This window comes from Lynx canadensis, chromosome F1, assembly GCF_007474595.2.
Source record: "Lynx canadensis isolate LIC74 chromosome F1, mLynCan4.pri.v2, whole genome shotgun sequence".
Taxonomy (NCBI): Eukaryota; Metazoa; Chordata; class Mammalia; order Carnivora; family Felidae; genus Lynx; species Lynx canadensis.
The window spans coordinates 26,447,463-26,469,860 of NC_044319.2; the positions used below are offsets into that span (position 1 = coordinate 26,447,463).

The following is a 22,398-nucleotide window of genomic DNA, read 5'->3' on the forward strand; positions in this document are numbered from 1 at the left end:
CTTGGTCTGACTTAGAAAGCAACTTGCCATAATTGTTTTCCTTACGCGACTCTAAGTGGATGTAAATCCAGAAAAATAGCCCGAAACCAATCTCCCTGTGGATTCTGAAGGCTCTTCTAGTCCCTTTCCCACCTCCTCCTTATTGACACGGAGGCCAATACAGGCCTCAGTTAGTTCTCTCCAGTTTGAGCTTCTGTCACTCAGTGGGGGAGGCAAGAAGCAGTCTTTCAGGAAAGAGAAACCGTGCCAATATCAGTGGTTTACTCGCAGAACATAGTAGCTACTCAATAAATATCTGCTGAGTGAATCAATGATGGCTCTCAAGACAGAAAAAAGACAGAGTTCATACATGAGAACAAAATTACCCACCAGCCCAGGAGGAATCCCAACTCAACTGCTTGTCAACTACCAACTGGGATTCTCATTCAGGGCCTCCCTGGAGGAACTGGGCTTGTCATCAGCGCAGAGCTGAGAAGAGCCCTCTAAGCTCCACTTTTTGCCTTCTGGCCCCCTCTGCCCCAAACCAAAACTCCTAATTCTAACTCCGGCATTCCCACCATTCACCCATCTGGAGGAGAATGCATTAGAAAAACACACTAAGGTCCTGATGAAAGGAGGTGCGGCAAGCAAAGCTGTGTCCCCCCTGGTGCGGAGCTAGAAGTGAAAACGGAGCCCGTGAGGAGGTGGAGGTCTTCGGGTGAGCAGCCACCAACTGCGCTGGGAGCAAGACGTCGAGAAGCAGTCCAGCAGAGCACCCTGCCACCAGCATTAAAGCACCGGAGACCTCGGCCCCTTCTCCTGACTCGGCTCCTTCGAAGCCCAGCCCCGCACCTCACTCAGCCTGCTGCCCCATCTCCGGAATGATAAGCTCCAATGCCCCCTCCCTCCAGCCAGCCCTTGCTTGCTCCCCACCTCCCCGCTTCGCCCACTCAGAGCAGAGAGGATGAGTACAAGACAGGTCTGTAAAATCCTGCCAGGCTCACTGGCAGGAAGATGCTATATAAATACCAAGTGTTATCGTCCTATTACCACAGAGATTTAAATTGGGCTGGGGGCCCCGGGACTGCGTTCACAATACCTCCTCCACATTCGCAGCACCGGAGAGACAGTGCTCCAATGGGAAAACTGTGCTTTCCTCGATCTTTAGCTGCTCGGGAAACTCGTGTATTAGGGCGGCCTTCTCACAGAAACCCTCTAAAAATACTTATCAATGTATATTTAGCTCCAGATACCATCCTCCTGCCAACAGGCTTCAGGCTGAACCGCTGTGCGTGTGCCACTGGAAAGAAACTGGGGACATGCACTGACAGCCCCCAGCATTTCTTCTGCTGCATTTCCGCAGGCTTTTCTCTCCCCTGTTCCCTCTTCTTTTGTCTTTCCTCTCTCTGCTTGGTTATGCAAGTCCTCCCCAAACTACAGCTAAAGACTCGGCAAAGGCTCCCTTCCCCTCTCCATGCCCCTTCCTGGGAGTGGACTGAGTCCAGGAGAAAAAAGACCTGTGCGGCATTCAGAACAGAGCTAGAATGAGTCATCCCAGCCCTGCTCAAAGCCTTCAGCGGTTCCCCACTGCCCTCCGGCTAACGAACAAGCTCCGGAGCACGGCCGGCCCTGGCCCCTGCTGACCTTTGCGGGCTCAGCTCTCAGACTCTGCCAGCCAACTCCCCAGAGCTGTCCTGCCTGCTCTCACTCTCTCACCTTCAAGGATTTGGACATGGTATTCTTTCCCCAGAAAAGAAAGCTCTTCTCTTTCCTCATCTAAGCCCCACCTTGCCCATCCTCAATCCCAATTTAAATGTGTCTTTCCCCAACCACCCCCCTGCAAGAGCTAGGGTGGGTGCCTTTCTTCTGGGTTTTCAGGACATGTGGTTCCCAGTAGGGGACGCTCAACCCCATCCCACCCACACTCCGTACAGGGCCTGGCACATTGTGGGTACTCAGCCATGTCTCTTGAAGGAAAACAGTAGGGTAGGGACAGGTGATCACTCAGGCCCTGGAATGAGGGCCTTGGTAGAAAGAAGGAGAAAAGCCCCAGGCTCAGATACACCTGCCCATAATCCAGAGTCTGCACACATGTACTCACAGTTAAGGGAATAGTCATAACAGGTCATCTCCCACAGCAAGGCTGGCCACGCTGACGGCATGGCATATTCTGAGCAGTAACATACATACATACAAACGTGTGTGTGTGTGTGTGTGTGTGTGTGTGTGTGTGTGTATTACAGTCTTTGGCATATAGCTTAACAAATGCCAGCTTTCTCTCTATAGCAAATGTCAGGTGATCCGATACTGCTGCTTCCTCCTTACCACCCCCCTATAGTCAGTTCTGGAAGGCTGTGTCTTCAATATTCAGCCCTGGCCCTGCCCCCACCCCCATCACCCAGGGAGCAATCCCCAGAAGGTAACCCTGAGAACCCTGTAAATAGGCCCAAATGACTAAAATCCCCATACTTCTTAATAACCTACAGATTGAGTTCCCAGTTTTCTTTTCTCTAACAGAGTGATCAGAATGTGAGCAAGCTCGCAGGAGTTGAGAGAGAGAAAGAGAGAGAGAGAGAGAGAGATGCTATAGACCTAGGGGAAGAACTGAGAATAGACAATCATTCCCTACTTTTAGTCCCAGGCTTCCCTCAGCACTCTCTTTTGTATCCTATAGGTGACAAGAGAATCTGAGAGGAAGCCAGTGATTTGACTCAATTAGCATTTACTAAGTACCTACTACAATCCAGGCACTGGGGCGACAGACATGAACAGGGTTGAAAGGCAGTCCTCGCCTTCACTTCCCTGTTCTTAGCCAGGGTTTAGGAGCATCTTTGAGTGTTCCATCCCCTCTATAATTTGCCCATATTGCTGGTACTCTGATTTATTACAAAAACCAATATACAATAATGACTTCAAATAATTTAAAATCCTCCGGGTGGCCTAACAAATGTTTAGAAACAGCATGTCCCGAATTGTTACCAATACAAGAGATCCCAAGTTATGTAAGGTAATAGTTTGTTAAAGGAATGGCAAATTCCACTGTCTTTTAGAAGAAATGAGAATACATTAACTTTGGTGTTCCTTAGTTACAACATTTGCTTGCATATTCAACAATACGAGTCTGTTTAATAAATGGATAAATGAATGAATGAATGAATGAACAAGGCAATTAATGAACTGGTGATTCAGTTTTTGTACATTAAACCCACAGGAGTTAAGTAACATGCCTTCTTAACCACAGAGCTGGGGGTTTTATTCCAAGCCCACAGAGAGAAGTCCTAGGATGGACAGATGGGACTCTGGTCCTCTTCAAGTCACACGTGAAGCCCTACCTCTGGGTCGGGGACATCTGCCAAATTATGCCCCTCTCTGCCCAGCCCACACTGCTTCAGTGGAACTGAAGGAACATGCAATCATGCAGCTGTAGAACCACGGAGGCTGTGAGGTTGGGTGGTGGCTGATGGTGTGAGAAAACGAGTGCTGAAGAAGGAACGTGGTGTGAGAAGATGTGGGCTCAAGTCTTGGATCAAATACCTCCTAGTACATCACCTACCCTCTCTGAACCTCAGTTTCTCCATCTAAAATGAGGATAACAAGATCTCATTTGGCGGATTGTGAGGATTAGATGAAGAATGCATATATATATACTTTCTAGACCATGAACTCTCTCAATTTACAGACCTAAGAATACAGAAGGTTAGAAGGTCAGAGGACAGGCAAAATGTAGTGGCTCAGGTCCTCAGCTACCCATTCCTTGGCAAAAGTCGGTGATAGAAGGTCTTTCACTGACCCAGCTGTCTGACACCTCAGCACCCCCTCCCTTGCTCCCTCCCCTCTAGTCACACACTGAGAGCTGAGAAGTTGTGCAGCCTCAGCCCGAGGTGCTGTGTCATGCTCCAGCACTTGTCATCCACCCTGTATACAGGAGGAGAATGAGAGGTGACACCTGGAGCTGAGGTGGGAAGCAGGAGCTGCCTGTAGGGACTACTACAGAAGCGGATGTCAAGAAGTGTGGAGAGGGAGCTGTGCCAGGCAAAGCACCAGCCCTGGGTCAAAGGGCACAGTTCCAACTCCTGGATCTGCCATCAAGAAGCAGCTGATCTTACACTGAGCACTTAACCTGCATGCTAGACAATTCACATCTAAAGCCTGATCTGCCTGCCTCCCTGGGTTGGTATTATAACAACTGGTTTATTGGTATTTCACTGCTTCTAAGACCCTAACAGTTGTAAGAAGCCCCATGATTTCCTTCTTAGTGAAGAAAGAAAGAAAAATGCTGTCGATGAAACTATATGATGTCATTATTGTAAGATATAGGCTGATGTTGAAGATGCTCCAGCTTGAGAAATGTGCATTGCAGAAGCCATGCAATGTGGTACATGAGAGCGCTGTGTGAGCATAAGACTAAATCTGATGATCCATCCCTGTGGGATAGAACCACAACCCTCAGCACCCTCAGCACAAATCTCAAGAGTGCCAAGCCCCTCCCATGGAGCACATTCACATGCGAATTAAAGGGAGAAGGAAATCAGTAGGTGTAGAAAGAAGATGGACAGTCTTATTGGTTCAGATGGACAGCAGTGGTCTTTTGGCAAAGTCTGAAGAGCCGCTAAGAATGGGATATTGGAGGGCTGAGTAGGGAGAGAACAAAGAGGACAAGTAACTTGGCTTAGAGTTCACCACCTGTGCCCACTCATGTGCACCCCCACACATGCAGGAGAGGACACAGAGGTCCTTCCTGGCCATGTTACAACAGAAGGACCCCGCTGACTCCTACAGATCTGTTCCTCGGGCCACATGGCAACCCTAACGGGAAGGCAGTGCTTACAGCTTCCATCAGTCTCAGTCTTCTCTCCTCCTGTCAGAGTCCACTCCTTCTCCTCCCCACACATTCTCGCTCCCAGACCCCACACCAGAATGGCGGATTCTCCTTTAGAAGCACTTCAACCTGTCACAATGCCTCTTAAAATGTGACAGCCGAAAGATGTACATTGGAGCACTTCTAATAATTAATCACAATAGCCCAAACCAAAAAGCAATCTAGGTGTCAAATAATTGTAAAAATGAAGAAATGCACGTCTTCTATGTATATCCATTTAATAAATTGCTTTTTTACCAAAATATGGAGTAACATGTACTATGCCCATACTATGTTCAGAAAAGGCAGCAAAATTACAAACACTGAAAAGAAAGCTTCCTTAGCATTAAAAGGGTTGGAAGGAAACACCACAAAACAATAAGAACTTTTCTTAATCCGTGAACTGCTTTTTTCTTTTGACTTTCCAGTATTTTACCTATTTTCTTTAATGGACACTTAATAGCTTAAAATAAAAATAAACGGACTAGATGAGAAATTTCAAATGGCCTCTGAATATAAAATTCAGCAGGACCAAGAATTCACACAATCCTAACATATAATACACATGCGTAATAGTATTTTTCTTCCAGACAGAATCACATTTCTAAATGACTCAGATTCTCTTTTATACCTTTCACTATATAGTATGTATTACTTATTTTAGGGACATTAAAAATATCACCAAGCGATTATCAAAAAGTCAAAAGATAACAAGCGTTGCTGAAGATGTGGAAAAAAGGCAGCCCCTGTGCACTGTGAGTGGGAATACAAATTGGTACAGCCACGATAGAAAACAGTACAGAGGTTCCTCAAAAAATTAAAAATAGAAATACCATGAATGCAGCAATCCCACTTCTGAGTATATATCCAAAGGAAATAAAATCACTATCTTGAAGAGATACTTACACCCCCACATTCATTGCAGCATTATTCACAATAGCCAAGATATGACAACATCCTAAATGTCCACTGATGGATGAATGGATAAAGAAATACACACGTGTGTGTGCGCATGCGTGCACAGACACACACACACACACACACACACACACACGCACACACACACATGCACAATGGAATGTTATGTAGCCTCAGAAAAAAAAAAAAAAAGGAAGGAAGGAAACCCTGCCATTTGTAATGACATAGATAAACCGGGAGGGCATTATGCTAAGTGAAATAATTTAAGTACTAAAAAGAAAGATACATAGTGCATGATTTCACTTACATGTAGAGTCTTAAAGAAAAAAATCAGACTCACAGTAACAGAGGAATGAATGGTGGTTACTAGGTATTGGGGGTGAGGGAGACATTGATCAAAGAGTACAAACTGTCATCTATTGATGAATAAGTCCTGGAGACCCAATGTGCATCATGGTGACTATAGTTGATAATAATGTATTATACACCTGAAATCTGCTGAGAGAGTAGAACTCAAGTACTCTCAACACACACACATATCAGGTAACTATGAGAGATGATGGAGATGTTAATTAGCCTGATTGTGGTAATCACTGTGCAATGTATATCAAAACATCACATTGCACACCTTAAATACACACAATTTTTGTCAATCATACCTCAATAAAGCTGAAAAAAATAAAACATAAAACACATTGCCCAGGTGTGCTGCATTGTCTATGACCATGCACTTCTGAAACACTATGTACAAATTATCTTTATACACTAAATCATACTTAAAATTCAGTAGAATTTTCTTTTAGAAGAGTAACCTTCAGAAAATCCTTTTGTAAGGCAACAGATGTTTTTAAACATCGTTGTCGTTGTCTCTACTTATTTATCTGTTCCCTATATTGAGGGGTTGGCTGCTTATGAGCTCCATTAGAACATTCCAGTCCTTTACACCTTTGACTTTTTTCTCTTTCTCGTGCTCACAATTGGTGTGAAGGTTAAAAGTATAAGTGTTATGTCTATTCCACAAGACAATGAGTAAACGCGAACATTCTCAAGCTCTTGTTCTCCTCAGACTTTATAGACTTCCACTCCTCTGTTCTGTGGAAAATAATTTCCTCTTTGCTCCCGCTCCTTTTGGTCAATCATAATGGTGGCTCCTAGTGCCCCCCTCCTCACTTTTCTACTACATTCTCTTCTTTCCCACACAGATTTGAGCTACTGTCTGACAAGCATCTGGGTGTGGTGATTTCCACACCCCTTGCTGTCATACCCACACAGGACATGGGCACCCCCGTCAGGCCTGGACCACTTCCCTTTCATACAGGAACCGAAAACCACCTGACACAAAGCCCGGTGAGACATACCTACTATCACCAGTCCTAAGGTCCATCACGTATGCTGCTGACGGTGCTGGACAGGACCCAATAGAGGTATACTATACGCATTTTCAAAAAAAACGATGTATCAAGTATTCAAATAAATCTACTGCCAATAAATGCACGCTGCCTATGACACTGCATGGGCAACAATTTAGTACTGTGTATCAAACATTTTAATGTGATTCAATTTTATACCTCCTCACGTTAATAAATCTGCAAATCATAAAAAATTCTGTTTTCAGGACACAAGTCTCAATTCTCAGTTAAGTAACTATCCTTGGGGTTCTTCTCCAATGTTCAAAGAAAAACTACACTTTGGGCCCAGCTTTTGGGGGTGCCCCTCAGGCTATGGCAAGCTGCTTGCTTTAGTGAAAAGGCTCACTGGGATATATGTGTCCAGCACTAGCCAAGCACAGAATGGAAAACCGGAAGCGGTAGCAGCCACACCTTGGTTCTATAACCTCTGTAGAATACCACATGCATCTCCGCAGAGTACCCATACTCCCCTGCAGGTGGGTTACCTATGGTCTAGCCCCATGGGGAATCTTGTCCTTGAACTTCTTTCCTCTGTCCCTACTCCATGGGCTGCTGCCTTCCCACCCTTGAGTTCCTTGCACCAGCCACTTCATGACAACATAGGTGCATCTTCATACCCAAAAAAGGAAAGACAGGAAGAAGACTCACCCACTGAGGACCACGATGAAATCCATGACATTCCAGCCATTGCGGAGGTACGAGCCCTTATGGAAGATGAACCCCAGGGCCACAATTTTGATACCAGCTTCAAAGCAAAAGATCCCAATGAAATATGGTTCTGTCTTTTCCTGTGGGATGAGGAGCAGAGGTGCCGGTAAGGCAGGGAATATACTTCATCAGATTCAGACAAAGGCACATCCTGGCCACCCCCTCCACTCTGACCAGTCCTGTCTCCTACAGGACGGCTGGACATCTGCCCTGGGCCAGCCCCATGTACAGGTGGGAAGGACTTAGGGAGTGCACAGGAGCAAGGAAAGTCTCAGGAAAGCCAGCTGCAGAAATGGACAGATATAGGGGTAACACCAAGGCCAGGCTTCTTCCCAGGGGCATAACTGATGCTTCTAGCTTTGCCTTGAAGGGGGTGGCTTTTCCATCGCTGATCTTCACTTACATTGGAAGTTCAAGGGTTCTCATCTGCTGGTAATCAGGCTGGAGCCACTTATCCACACATTTGGAGTTTAAGCAATTAATTTGCCCTCTCTAGGGGGATACATCAGACATATGAATCATTGCTTTAAGGTGAATATGGACATAAGATCTAGGAAGTTCACCACCGTGAATGCACATAGGCTTTGAGATCCCTCAGCCTCTCTTCTCTATCCTCCCTTCTCCCCCTCACTTCAAAAGTCCCTTAGAAAGGGGAGCGAACTGAATGGCCCTTGTACCCCCCCTTCCATCTTGTGTGGCTTCCATGCAGTGTATACACAAGTGTTTGTGATGCCCTGAGAATTTCCTGGGAGCAGGAGTTATAAAGGTCAGTCCTCTCGTCCTTATACAGCCCAATGGGATCTGTCACGAGCTTGTCCCTCGGCAAAGAACAAACTCCTCACAGAACTGTAGGTTCACAGAACTGTAGGTGGGAGGGGGCCAGGAGATGAAGCAAAGGAGAAGAAACCAGGGAAGGGAAGGACAGGGGGAAAGACAAGAAGGAAGGAGGCACATACCAGTCTGCGGGACATCGGGGTCTTGTCATCCTCAGGAAGATGCTGTTCCAGGGCCAAGACAATGCAGTTGGCAATGATGGTGGCCAAAATCATGTACTCAAACGGCGTAGGAAAGGTGAAGTTAAGGAACAGATTCACCAAAGAGACAGGGATGCAGCCTCCAAGACGGCTGTGCACATAAATACACAAAATTCATCAAAATCCATGTTATGTCTGCACAGTCTGCAAGATCTATATCAGCAAACAGGCAGGCAAGGCAGTGGATGGTCCTTAGCATGGGAACCCATAACCATTTCTGACTGGGCTCTAAACACAAAGCATCTTGTCCAAGAAAAGGAAGAATGTAGCCAATAAATAATACAGTTAGACATACAGTTGATACTTCAGATACTTCGTGAATTCAATGACATATCCAGGAATTAAGCAGGGCTGAAAATGGAAACAGAAAGAAGGGAAGAAGAAACACTGATGTTGTGGCAGGCTGTTCTTCCCAGGCTCAAACCACCGCACTGTACGATGATGCTTCAGCAAGGATCCAGCTGTGGCTGTCCGTTGCTGCCTCTGGGCATCACGTCTGGGGTCTCCTCCTCTAGAACCTCTGCTCAACTGAGTGGAAGAGCCCTTGGAAGAAGAACAATTCTCTCCATGTGAGCTCTCTTGTATTTCAATATCCAATCCAGAAAAATATTTAATGGGGTCAGGAGAAGCTTGCCTTGTCCCACCTTATTTTCTCCTAAGTTTCTACATGGATAGCAAACAGAGAGACACATCATGAGTCTGAATCCAAGACAGCGAAGTCAAGGCATCTAAAAACCAAAGTACAAATGAATGGCTAATGGATTCAGGCTTTTTTGTGTTCCATTGTTCTGAAGACCGATGAGGGGGCTCCCTGGGCCTCTCTGAAAGACAGGACTATGATTCAAGAGCCTGCATCCTGCCTATCCTGAAGAAAGGTTGTGTCACAAGCCCTGGGAGAGTTAGAGGGGGGACTGTTACCAGAGACAGAGGGAATCACCAGTTTCCGGAGTCAAGTGATTCTAAACATTGGATTTCATTCCATAACTGTTGTTGTAACAAACACAAGTGAGCTGTTGCCACTGGTCTTACCAAGCAACCTATGCTCTGGCAGATTCTAGCATCCAGGCAGGAGAAAAGAGTAGATCTGGCCAAGTGGGGACAAGGCAAGGGACCATGCTCCTTGTCTCCCCACATATCCAGGCCTCCAGTGTAGCATGTAGGGCCTCGACCTTCCCTAGGGAATACAAGTCATAAATATGCCCCGGATGCATCCTCATCCCTGCCATGATATGTTAGTGCCCATCAGTGGTAGGTGGACATTCAGGGTGTCTGTGAGGAAGGGCAGGGCACAGGGCACCTACAGGCAGGGGTGCGTGTGCTGTGCGAGGAGCTGTGAGCTGCCCTGGTGCAGGAATGGGAGGCTGCAGTAGGTGAGGCAGCCAGCTGCATCTGAGCCCCCAGACATTTTCATTGTACTCAGCAGTGTCTAGGGCCTTCTCCTCCCCAAGACTATGCACCCCTGAGTCACCGCCCACTCTTCTGCAGCTGGCCATCCTTCCTTCCCACACACCCCCAGTTCATCCAAGACCCGTACTCTAGGGACAGCTCTGCTGGCTTTGGCTGCTCTGTGGCTCTGCCCCCAGATCTGAAAACTGGATGGGCTCAGAGGACCTCAGAGCCAGCACCCTGCCTCCCACATGCCACTGTGTCTGTTTAACCCTCCCAGTCAGAGGGGAATCTAACCTCAGGGATCGTCCCTCAGCACACCCAGCCATTCCTCCTCACGCAGTCTCTCTGGGAACCAAAGTAGGCCCCTGAGAGCTAAACATGCCAGCAGACACACTCCACAGATGCCCGGCTAGTGTGCATGCCCACTTTCTTGGGACAAGCCCCACCCACAACCTACCTAGGGCCCCCAGTACCCACTGATCACAAAGAGGGTTCTCTTCACTCCCATCACGGGCTCTGGCCCAGAGCTCCAACCAAGTGTAGAGCGACCAGGGATCACACTGCCCAGAGACAGTGTGGGACCTGCTGTCCCATAAGCCCTCTGAAGAGGCTAGCTGGTCCTGGGCCACCCAAGATCCCCCAGAACCAAGTGGCAGAATGAAGATGGGAGTGCCAGAAGTGGTTGCTGAGGCACCCAGGCCTTTTCCTGAGAACATGCCTACCAGTCACGGACACACGTCATGCCTACCAGTCACGACACACGTCAACAGAAGTTGAGGGCATTTAGGGCAGTGTTCCTAAAATGCAGCCCACGGGATACGAGCACTACAGGAACTTGCAATCACATCAATGAGGGAAAGCCGGAATTCAGGAAAGCGAGCAGGTGTCCTCCCAGCAGGACTTCCTGGAGCCTTTCTCACGACTGTACTATTGTAAACAGTGTGCACCGCCTCCCCCAAAGGGGGTGAGAATGGTACACAGCATTCCCTGACTCGTTCCACTGTATCATCCTTCTATCAGAACATCTCTCCTGGGAATGGTGTCGGAGGAACGTATTTGGGGAGCTCAGACACAAAGGGCATATCTCACTGCCGGTCCCCAGGTGTGAGGAGGAGGGCCGGTGCTCCGGCAGGAGTGACACTAGTGCCTCTGCCACCTCTCACCTCATCCTTGTTCCCAGCAAAACTGTTCACAAAGTGTGAGGCTCAGCTGCCCTTCACCATGGCCGGAAGTGCCCTGAGCAAGTTCACAAAAGCTGCCCAAAAGGTCCAAGGAGCCCAGCAAGTGACCTGGGAAGCAGGGCTGGGGACCACGATGCTCTCACTCAAGCGGCCCACATCAGGAGCTCTCCTCGGTCTGCTTGGGTTCGAGGATTGCTTTCTGGGATTCGGGCTTCTTCCCCTGAAAACCTTAAAGTGATAACCACAGACTTAAAAGTTCATGAGCTCGTAGTTGCTGACTTGCAGGCACAACAGGTCATGGCGGCTATGTGCCCCCAGGCCTCTCTACCCCACAATACTTGCTTGGACTGTCGCAGCCCCTCTGTGGCCCCCACTCCTTGTTCCCTGCTTCTACACCTGCGTTTCTCTAGCCAGATCACCTAAGCATACAACTCCCTGCAAGGACCTTTAAGCTCACCTAGTCCAGAATGCCCAGTGGCAGATATAGGAGGCTTCTGAGAAACACAGGAAGGTGTGGCCATCACACCCCAGAACGCCCCAGGGTGTTTGGGGCAGGAGAAAGGCTCTTGGCTCCAGGTGCTAAGGAACCAAACTTCCTGTGACTGGCCAGATATCTGGATGGCTGGGAATTCATAAGGTTTCAACTAATAGCACTGCCTAAAGCCCTGGAGGCTACAATCAAAGCAGGATTGGTAATGCATTGCTTCTGAGAACACCCCACTGCCACGCCCTCCCCCATCCAAATCCTCTGCCTACAGTCTGATGTCTAAGGACGCATGCAGAGCAGCAATCCTTTGGCTTGAAATCTTGAAGGCCATCTGGGTGGCTCAGTCAGTTGAGCATCTGACTTCGGCTCAGATCATGATCTCACAGTTCTTGGGTTCAAGCCCCACAATGGACTCTGCGCTGACAGTGCAGAGCCTACTTTGGATTCTCTGTCTCCCTGTCTCTCTGCCCCTCCCTGACGTGTAGCTTACACACATGTTCTCTCTCTCTTAACAATAAACATTTAAAAAAAATTTTTAAAGAAAGAAATTTTGAAAACTATTTAAATGCACATATCCTCAGAAGTGATATCCCTTTAGGCGTTACAGATCATCTCAACCTCAGGATGAATTCATGTTTGGGGCAATTAAGAATCTGAGGTGAGATTTTGCTGCCGAAGAGGTGAGACTATGGGAATCCTGTGTATCTGTGGACTACATGACAGAAAGGATGGTGACTGGGAAATTTGGGGAGAGAAGAACAGGAGAGGACATCCAGTTCCATCTGAGGCCCAGTCACTCTCCCTTCCAGCTCTTTCCTTTCCCCCCTTGTGTCCCCCTCTTTCTGAAGAAAGCATGAAGAATGGGCACCTGTATCTTGGTGCTTTTGCCTCCACCTGCAATGGCCTTTCTCCTCTTTTCTGGTCATATGTCAAGAGCAAGCTAAAATATCACCTTGTTTGTGAAGGTTTCCCTCTGTGCCCCACTACTCCTTTACACTGTATGACTTTATCATCTCTCCTCATATTTCCCTTCCCCCAGAAACTGCACCTTGAAAGCAAGGGCGTGCTCTTGTTTACCTCTCCACGGGGCAGTGCTTACCAGAGCCCCTGGTACACAGTAGGAGCAGACTCCGTGTTAAACGCAGGCATGAATGAACGGGAGCCAGCCCCTAGAGCGGCAGCTCCATTGAGGAGCCATCACAGAGACTGCAGACGTGACCGGGAAAGGTCAAAGGAAGCTCCATGTTGCCAAGGCCTCAAAGAACAAGGCCCTTCGTGAGACAGTAATGGAAGTCGGTCCAGGACTCTTGATTCCTTCTGCCCAGGAACTCAGTGGCTCCCATTACATTCTGTGCTTGACACCAAACACATTTTGCAGAACGGTATCTCTCCCTGGTGTCCAGCTATAGACAGAGATCCTGAATAAATGGAACTACCAGGGCAGTGAGGTGTGGGAGCCTTAGGGCAGGAGTTTGCCTGTATTATTCACCTCTGGAACCCTGGTGTCCACCACATGGTAAGCACCCAATAACTGCTTTCTAATTAATTAATAAATTAACCAATCAGTTGATTAGTGAATTGCACAGAGAAACCAGAGCCAGAGGTATCCTTGCAAAAGGTATCTCACACTTTCTCCACACCGTGTACCCACTTGAACTTTCTGTACTATGTATTATGTATACACATTAACTATTCAAAAATAGAAAGCAGCATGCATAGAAGATCCCTTGAATGTAACAAGAGTTTTGAAAAAGAAGCAAAGAAAAAAAATCTGTCATACTAGAAGGATAATGAGCTTTCTTGGGGTACAAGGGGTATTTCCACTTTCTTCTTTACTCCTTTATGTACTGTCTTGAGGACTATGAGTATGTATTAATTTAGAATTATAAAATCAATCAAAGCTATAGGTATTTTGAAAAAAAAACAAAACAACACAAAAACACCATTCCAACCTGAGGGTCATGGAAATCAATGCAAGATTTCCGAGAGGATCTAATGCAGGAGGACAAAGGGACCGGATCCAATGAGGAAATGGCCATGGAAGTACCTTGAGCCCTGCCAAGATACCTCCTCTCCCTTACCTGTCTCACTATCTGCTCACTATGGGCCTCATTTCATCAACTTCTCTGGCAATCTCCCCAAACACCCCTTCACTCGTCTCTCCCTCTGAGCCCCTTAATGAGGACCTGTGCCGTTCCATCTCTCCCTTTCCCGTCTAGCAGCTTCAAGACAATCATTAGGGAAATGATAAAAATAGGTTTGCTTATTGATTTATCTCCTTTACCCAATGCTCCTTCCTTCCAACGGTTGACTTGTTTCCTTAGCAACACAGCTAATTTGAGCAGCGCTACTTGGCCTGCACACCTACCATTTGTTCATTTCCTTCCTGAAGGCACAAAAAGCCAGGGCAAGGAAGAGGGCTGCCCTATAGGCCACAGTTGTGGTGCTGGCCCTGCTCATCAACAGAGCCCTGGGGACCTGGCCTGGGAGATGAGCCACCTTCTGCCCAGAGCAGCAGAGCTTCCCCTGTCAGCCCCTCTCAGGGGTAGGTCTATAGACTGGGAGGGTCTTGTAGACAAGACTGGGAGAGACTTAGGCTCAAGGAGCACACCTGGGGAATCCCAGGGGAAACATGCATCTCCACTACCATCAGGATACTGACCCTAGATCCCCTCCGCTCTCAGCTGTGTCCTCAAAGCACACTAAGGAGACTGAATATACTCAGAGAGGCTGAGAGGCCACCAGGGACAGACTGCTGTGCTCTCTCCCCGACTCCAGGCCTAATGAAGATTGCACTTTTGTGGGGAGCAGTCTGTGGCCACTCATGCACTTCCTGTAAACTCCTGGGGGAGTCTAGAATAGCCCACAGACTCAGAGAAGGCTTGTCTCAACCTCCTTTACCCATTTCCACCTCTCACCCCAGGCCAGAACACTCTCCCTGAAAGATCTATTTCTTTTCCCTCCCTCCCATCCCAGCTGCCTATTTTTTGGAGGTATAATTCTAAGAAATGAAAGAGTCTCATAAGATGACCTGGGCCATTCTAAACAAGTTGGATGTTGACTCAAAGACAGTCATAGGGAAGGGTTACTGCCTAGTCTGTGATTCCCTCAAGAACTATACCAAAGAGACATTTTAAACATGAACAATAATGAAATGCAGCTATCCAAGGCTTTCCCACTACTTTCTTTCTATGACCAAAATCAGAATCTTCCTTGAGACCTACAATGCAATGGAGAAACGTAGCTTGGTAATAGGAAACCAGAGCCAGGATTCCCACTGTAAAATCTGCCCCAACATGGTACTCACAGGGAAAATCACCACCATCCATTCCCAAGGAACCAAACATGAAATACAAAAGGATCAAAGTCTAAAACCATCCATGAATACAAAATCCTTTGAAAACCATAAGGTGCTACACAAATGCACAGTCATTTTTATTATCCTACTAAATCACTCTTTAAGCATCTGCTGTGGTTCTAAAGCTTTGGGATAAGCAACTGTTAGTGGTCACAGCCTCCGGGAGTGGGCTGGCTGGCTGCAGCCAGGAGCTGACACTGAAAAGACCGACCGCAATAAAGGATTTAAAAAAAAAAAAAAAAATATGGTAATGGGCCTCCGGGAAGAGAGCAAAGACATTTGGCCCAGAACCTCCTGGGAATATGGAAAGCATATCCAACCACCAGTCCCCAGAGCAGGATTTATGAAGCTGATGGCTCTGATGCAATCTCTCCCAGTGATTAGAAGGGGCATTAATCACACCCAAGGCCAGCGCTAAGAACAGGAGGGATTGAACCATCACAGAAGTTCGGCTCCAGCTCCTACAGACCCTGATGGAAATACAGTGAGATCATGCTGGTGAGATCACATCCCCCTTGCCTGGGCTGCTGAGAACGATACATCTGTCCTGGAGGGACCAGTAATATTGAAGAGACGGATTTCATGTCTCAAACCCAGACATGGCTAGAGCCACCATAATTATTTCCACAGAGGGTGTCTGCACCCCTCATATTCTTCAGCCCTTCTAGAGGCCGATATTCTCATAGGAATATGCCATGCATACAGGTCTTCAACCTTTCAGATTGAAAAGAAAATTAAATCCCACCCTGTTAAAACAGGCCTGAGGCCATCTCCCTTTGTGGAAGGATGCCTCGCTTTTTGTCCAGATCATGGTAGGAAGTAGGAGCGAGTATGAGACAAAAAGATGGAGATCCAAGAGGGCCCCCTGAGGCCTCTCAGCAAGCTTTCTCCACCTTACCTCTTACCACGCAGGGGAAAGGCCAGGTTAAGAGGTAAGCTGAAGTCCAAGGAACCTGGCTCAGAGGCTAATGTGCTCCTGGCTCGGCTCCTTCCAGACTTACTTGCACTTCCTCCTGTGGCTGACCTAGCAGGACAGTGTAGCCCAAAAACCAATCCAGAAAAGGAAATAGACAGAGGGATTGTATTCCTTGGGGTTCTGACGGCTATAGATGAATTTTTCAATTTTTAATCATCTAAACTTATCAATGTATAAACCACCCTCATCTATGGAGCAAGTCACACCTTCAATTCCATTTCCATCTCTTTTCTCAGTTCTTAATTTTAGGTTTCCCTTCCTGGGCTGATCAATAGAGGGCAGACCACACATTGCCACCAAAGGGCAGGAGAGCTAACCCCCCTGGGCTTCTCCATGTGATAGTTAGCAGTGCACAGGGTGCAAATTTGGAAAATCACACTGTATTCCCTCCTCCTTTCCTACCCCCATGTCAGGAGAAATGCACTGTTAACAAACAGAAAAATGAGGTGGAAGGCTCTGTGTACTTCATGTCGTCCCATTTCATTATCTCATTGCTTTCCTTATTGCAGTTTTTCTCACCACCCAACTTTGTCTTAAAAAAAAAAAAAAAAAAAGATCAGATTGAAAAACCAAACCCCTTTTCTTTTTTTAAAACAAAACAAAACAAAAATGTATCATGTGACTTCCAGCCTTAACATCAGTTTTTTAACTTTGGTTTCCATGGTGGTGGGATGCAACCTGCCATCACCATGACAACAGCTGCTTCTGTTCAAATTCACCATCTGACAGGCAGTCCTGAACATACATACACACCTCTCCCATTCTCTCTCTCTCTCTCTCTTTCTCTCTCTCTCTCTGTCAAGAACATGGAGATGCCATTACACCTACTCTGAAAGACTTAAATCCTAATGAATGAAAGACAAAGAAAGCAATGTTGACAACACAGCAAAGAGGCAGAGACCCCCTCCCCCAAAAGGCTCTCTCTTGCTGGCACAGTCCCACTGCTCTCTTATGGAGAAGGTCAGTGGACTCAGTTACTCAACAAAAAAGATCCCTAGCACTAACCTTTCAATGTTGGCTGTGAAGGAACCCACATTCAACCTTCCATTGCTTTTAGACCAAAGAATTCTCATCTGACTCCTATATCCCTGCCTCTATACACAATGAGTGAAAAGAAGTTCACATTATTGCTAATTTGGTTAACCAATACTGAGCTCTGTTCCAGACTCATCTGGGCCCCAGTTCCAAGAGAATGGGGAGTGGAATTTCTGAGGAATTAAGACAGCACCCGCTTTCCTCCTCTTTTTGCCTCAGAATCAGTCAGGTGGATATATCTTAACAATTCACTTTTTATGTATCTGACTGAATCCTGGACTCAAAAAGCTGTCATTCAACACACAGTTTTGGTGATTAGGGGACAGATGATTGAACGCTACAGAAAAGGGAAGAAAGAAAAGGGGAGTATTAAAAGCCTCTGGAAGAAAACAAAACAGCAGTGGGAAGATTACCTGTTTCAGAAACCAGAATCTGTGTTTTGATGACACTCTGACACATTCGAGCCCATCAAGAGTTCTGGCAGCAGCGTGCATCAAGGGGAGAAGAATGTGGGCTGCAGCCAGGAACCACACCCAAGACTGTACCTTCCTTCACATCTACACTTGCTTCATGGCGTGATAGGCAGTACTTGAATGTATAAAGAAAATGAAAAGTCTTTTATGAAAGGGTCCAAAGATCATCTGTGAGAGAACACTTGTTTTTCTTTGAAAACCCAGCAACTGTACCCCAGAGTTCAAAGACACACACTGGGCCTCCAAATCACATGAGAAAATGTTAAAGGTACTAAGGGTATACAGCTTGGGAGAGGAAGACTTGAGAGAGACGTCATAGCTGTTTTCAAATATCCCAAGGGCTGACTTATAATGGGGACTTAAACATTGTGTAAGTTATTCCAGAAGGTAAGACCAAGGCCAAAGGGTAGAATACCCATCCAAAGGCAGATCTCAGGGAATACAGAGAAGCAACATCACTTTTCCACATGTGAATAGATTATTTCGTTAAGTAGTAAACTGAATGTTATACTAATAAATGTTTAACAACCAGCCTCTCTAAGTATAGCATTTGCCAATTTCTAGTATAAATATTCTCTCCATAACTAATTTCAAGCTACCAATTTGACATCAATGCACACGGAGGTACAAAGATACAATAAACACCCAAGAGTTGGGGCCCGCCAGTTTGAATACATCATTCACTGTTAAGTTCAATGACTCTGGGAGACCATCAAGGCTATCGAGAAGGAGGTTCCTGTATTTGATAGTAGTCAAGCTGGATCAACCCTTGTTGCTAACAAGGGGTTAACAAATGGGTAGGAAGCAAGGTCAATGAGTCTTCAGTTACTTGCTCAAGGGCCTCCTGGGTCAGATGACTCACTCTGTCCATGAGCTTCAACTTGCCCAATTAGCTAGTCCTGCATTCATGAAGTTTGGAAAATCACCCTTATCACAGAAGGCTGGTACCTGTGCAGCTGGATGTGTGCCAGAAGCAGCACAGGTGAATGGTTTGCCAGTGCCATAGACATAACAATTAATTAATCACCCCACTCTCTCATGCTGAATTCTGGGATACCCAGGGGCTCCTGCTATTTCACCACAGCCTACAAAAGAATAGAGAGGAATCTGACAACACACCTGAAGAAAGCACAATCCCAAGAGATAGAAATACATCAGGTAAAAGGCTCATCTCTCCTTCTAGAAGACTGGTAGATCTCAGCCTTGGCTGCATACAGAATCACCTGGGAAGCTTTTAATTTTTTTTTTAATGTTTATTTATTTCCGAAGGGGAGACAGACAGAGCGTGAGTGAAGGACGGGCAGAGAGAGAGACACACACACACACACACACAGAATCTGAAGCAGGCTCCAGGCTCTGAGCTGTCAGCACAGGGCTCGACGAGGGGCTCAGACTCACAAACTGCGAGATCATGACCTGAGCAGAAGTCAGACGCTCAACTGACTGAGCCACCCAGGCGCCTCAGACTTGGGAAGCTTTTAAAAATCAAGGATACCAGGGGTGCCTGGGTGGTTCAGTTAGTTGAGTGTCAGACTTCAGCTCAGGTTATGATCTCACAGTTCATGAGTTTGAGCCCCACATCAGGCTAGCTGCTGTCAGTGCAGAGCCCGCTTCAGACCCTCTGTCTTCCTCTCCCTGCCCCTTCCCTGCTCATGTTCTCTTTCTCAAAAATAAACATTTACAAAAGAAAAAATCAAGGATACAGGTATCCTATCTCTACAAATTCCGATTTGCCTCAGCTGCCATATGGGCATCAGCATTTCTAGAAGTTTCCAAGCTGATTCTAATGTACAGCCAGGGTAAAGAACACTTCTGTAGATTCTGGAGGCCATGAAAGGTAATGGTGTCCTCAACTCAGGTGGCATAACAATTGAAGAAACTAAGAAACTAGATTCTCAGGGGCACAAAGGTAAGAACTGAAAGGTGCCTGAGAGTTCTACTTACTACTCCATTATATTCATTTTACAGATGTAGATATTGAGACCCAAGGTGGAAGGAGACTTTTCCAGAGCCAGAACTAGAAACCTCTCTGGATTCATAGTCCCATACCCTGAAAAGCTTAGGAACTTATTATCAGAACAATCAAATAAAACTCCCTGGTTTCTTGGCTTGAATTGAGGATTCTAAAAGAAAAAGGATCTTTTGATTTGCATTTACTGACTCCATCCCCAGAATACTCAATTGTTCTCAAGAGTGTATTTCTCAAGGTAGGGTCTGGATGGTTTACCTTTCCTAAGGCCACTTAAGAGTCCAGAAAACATTTCTGAGACGTGTGTTTGCCTGAGCATCCATTCTCCCATATGCTGAAACACAGTCTTGGTTTTACACTTGGGAGAAGCCCAGTGCCTACTGAGTACAGTACTATCAATTCACAAAGTTCTCCAGCAACTCACAAGGGATACTCTCTAGCAACATTTCTGGGAAAGGAGAACATTAACCATTGTTCTGAATCATTGCTTCCTATTCTTGTTGGATCAGTGCTGACTGGCCTCTCTTCAACTTTCTCTTTTCCATTCCTGCTCCTTAATTAAACCCTTTCTTATCAATCACAATCCCTATATCCAGCCTTCTATGCCCCAAACCAAGATGAACAACAAAACACATACTTGCTAGCTAATAAAAGGATGAGAAGCCCCAGAAAAGGATGAAAGGGCTAAAAGGAAGATGACTGAGCAGAGAGAGGGTACTGAGAGAAGAAAAGAGGAAATGTGATCAAAGAATCCCTGGATGTAGAGTCAGGAGCCCTGGGTTCATTGTCATTCACTAAAAGTTTCTCTTAGGTCACTGTTACTCTAATACACTATTATTCTGTAGTGTTAATAGACAATATGATGGGAGGAGAGTAGAGGATAAAGGAGGAGTATCTATTGTTACAACTGAGAGAAGCCATTTTTGATGAAGCTAGTAATGAGGACATCCAACAATAACATCCAAAATGGAAATCCTGGCACACCTAGGAATACTTTGAAAGTGTCCAAAGTCAATGGAAATGTTTCTAAATTTTCAAGAACAGGAGCTCCATTGGCCTGAGAAGAACAGCTGAATTGGCCAAAAACTTGACTGAAAGATAGTTAATAAAAAGGTAGAATGTTCGCAATGGTGGCCTGGGGGTGAGCACAGAGCTGCTTCTCCATAAATTTATTGTAAGCCTTTTCTACACTCTCTATTAGAGCCTAAGAGTCTTTTCTGTCCCCCGAACTCCCATTTCTTTAAAAATATGCAAAGGCAAAAGCATTCAGTAAGATGAAAATTCAAGAAAAAGTCATTAAAGTTGACTCCTCCACACCGTAACTTACAACTATGGGCATCCCAGAAAAGAGTAGACTTCTTTGAGGGCTGGAAAAAAGAAGTGGGACTTCACATGTTAATGTTAAGAAGAGAGTGAGAAATGGCATTTCCAAAACAAAGGTCCTTTGCAATGAAGGAAGTGTGGCAATGGAACTTTTGGTAAAGGGAAAACAAAACGGCAAAATGCCCCAATTCCAACCCAAGCTCACATTCCAATGACACAGAACAAGATGTCTCAGATCCGTTTAATGATGGTCATGATGATGGATAAAAGATCTTTGTTCTTCTACCATCTAGTGATCCTTTACTCTTCCATAACCAGCGGGTGCTACAGATACAGGTAAGCAGTTCACAGTCATCCTGAAAAAATGCGCTGTTAGGGAAGAGTGCCAGTCTCTACTCTGACCAGAGGCAGTGTGCTACAATGGAAAGAGAGCAGCCAATGGAATTGGTCAGATCACATTTACCTGTGACCTTGTGCTAATCGTCAGTAATAGGAGAACAACAATGTCCACTTCACATGAGGTTAGGTTAAATGATACATGTCTCTAAAACACACTTAGAGTGTCACACAATAGGCATTTATTAAAGGCATACTGAGGAGTGGATGACTCTCTAGGCCTGGATCATGGTTCATATGGAATGTCAGTAAAATTATATGACAAAAATATATGAAAGTAAGAGAAAAGGAGAGATGATAACTCTTATGACTGTCCAAGATTGTTGTGAACCCAGCCTCTTTCACAGTAGAAGTGTGGATAGCTATTGGGACAGTTCTCATTTCCTACAATCTATTCCTTTGTTTTGCTCTTTTGAGCCTGTCTACTGATATTTGCAGCAGAAATGAGCTCAGTCTTTAGAGAGCCTGTATATTCAGGGGTGGGCATCTGGTACTCTCTAATCATCACCAGGGAAAGAGGTTACCCAGAGATTATATAACATCCTTATCCATAGAACTTGGGTGGGGGGGGGGCAGATGGTGATCTGAAAAATAAATAAATATATACATACATAACTCTCTTTGAGAAGGGAATGCTATTTTGCCAAAAGGCTCAGATCTCTGAATTTACATGGGCCCATATTCCCCAGCCCTGCCTCCTCCTTGTGTTACCACTTCTACCCACCCACCCCACCTCCAGACAAGCCCACGCCCTTCAACTGCTCCTCATATCAACAGATCAGGAGAACACATGCATCCTTGTGCCTCCATATGGCTCAGTTATTTCATAAATACAAATTCCCATGCAAATACAATCCAAAGTTAACAGAAAGAAGAGAAAATTCTTTAATATTCCTCAATTTCTT

General features: G+C 46.0%; 1 protein-coding gene across 5 annotated transcripts in view; it reads right to left on the minus strand.

Moving 5' to 3' along the window:
- CACNA1E (calcium voltage-gated channel subunit alpha1 E) overlaps positions 1-22,398 on the minus strand; it is a 319,528-nt gene that overhangs the window by 283,337 nt on the left and 13,793 nt on the right. For 3 of the 5 annotated variants that reach the window (XM_030302660.1, XM_030302659.1, XM_030302658.1), the window contains exons 2-3: positions 8,829-8,934; positions 7,813-7,952 (exon numbers count right to left, since the gene is read on the minus strand). In XM_030302660.1, coding sequence (XP_030158520.1) covers positions 7,813-7,952; positions 8,829-8,934 — 246 coding nt within the window. Of the gene's footprint in view, positions 1-7,812; positions 7,953-8,828; positions 8,941-22,398 lie in introns of those variants that run through there. The other 2 variants (XM_030302656.1, XM_030302655.1) reach the window with 1 other exon arrangement.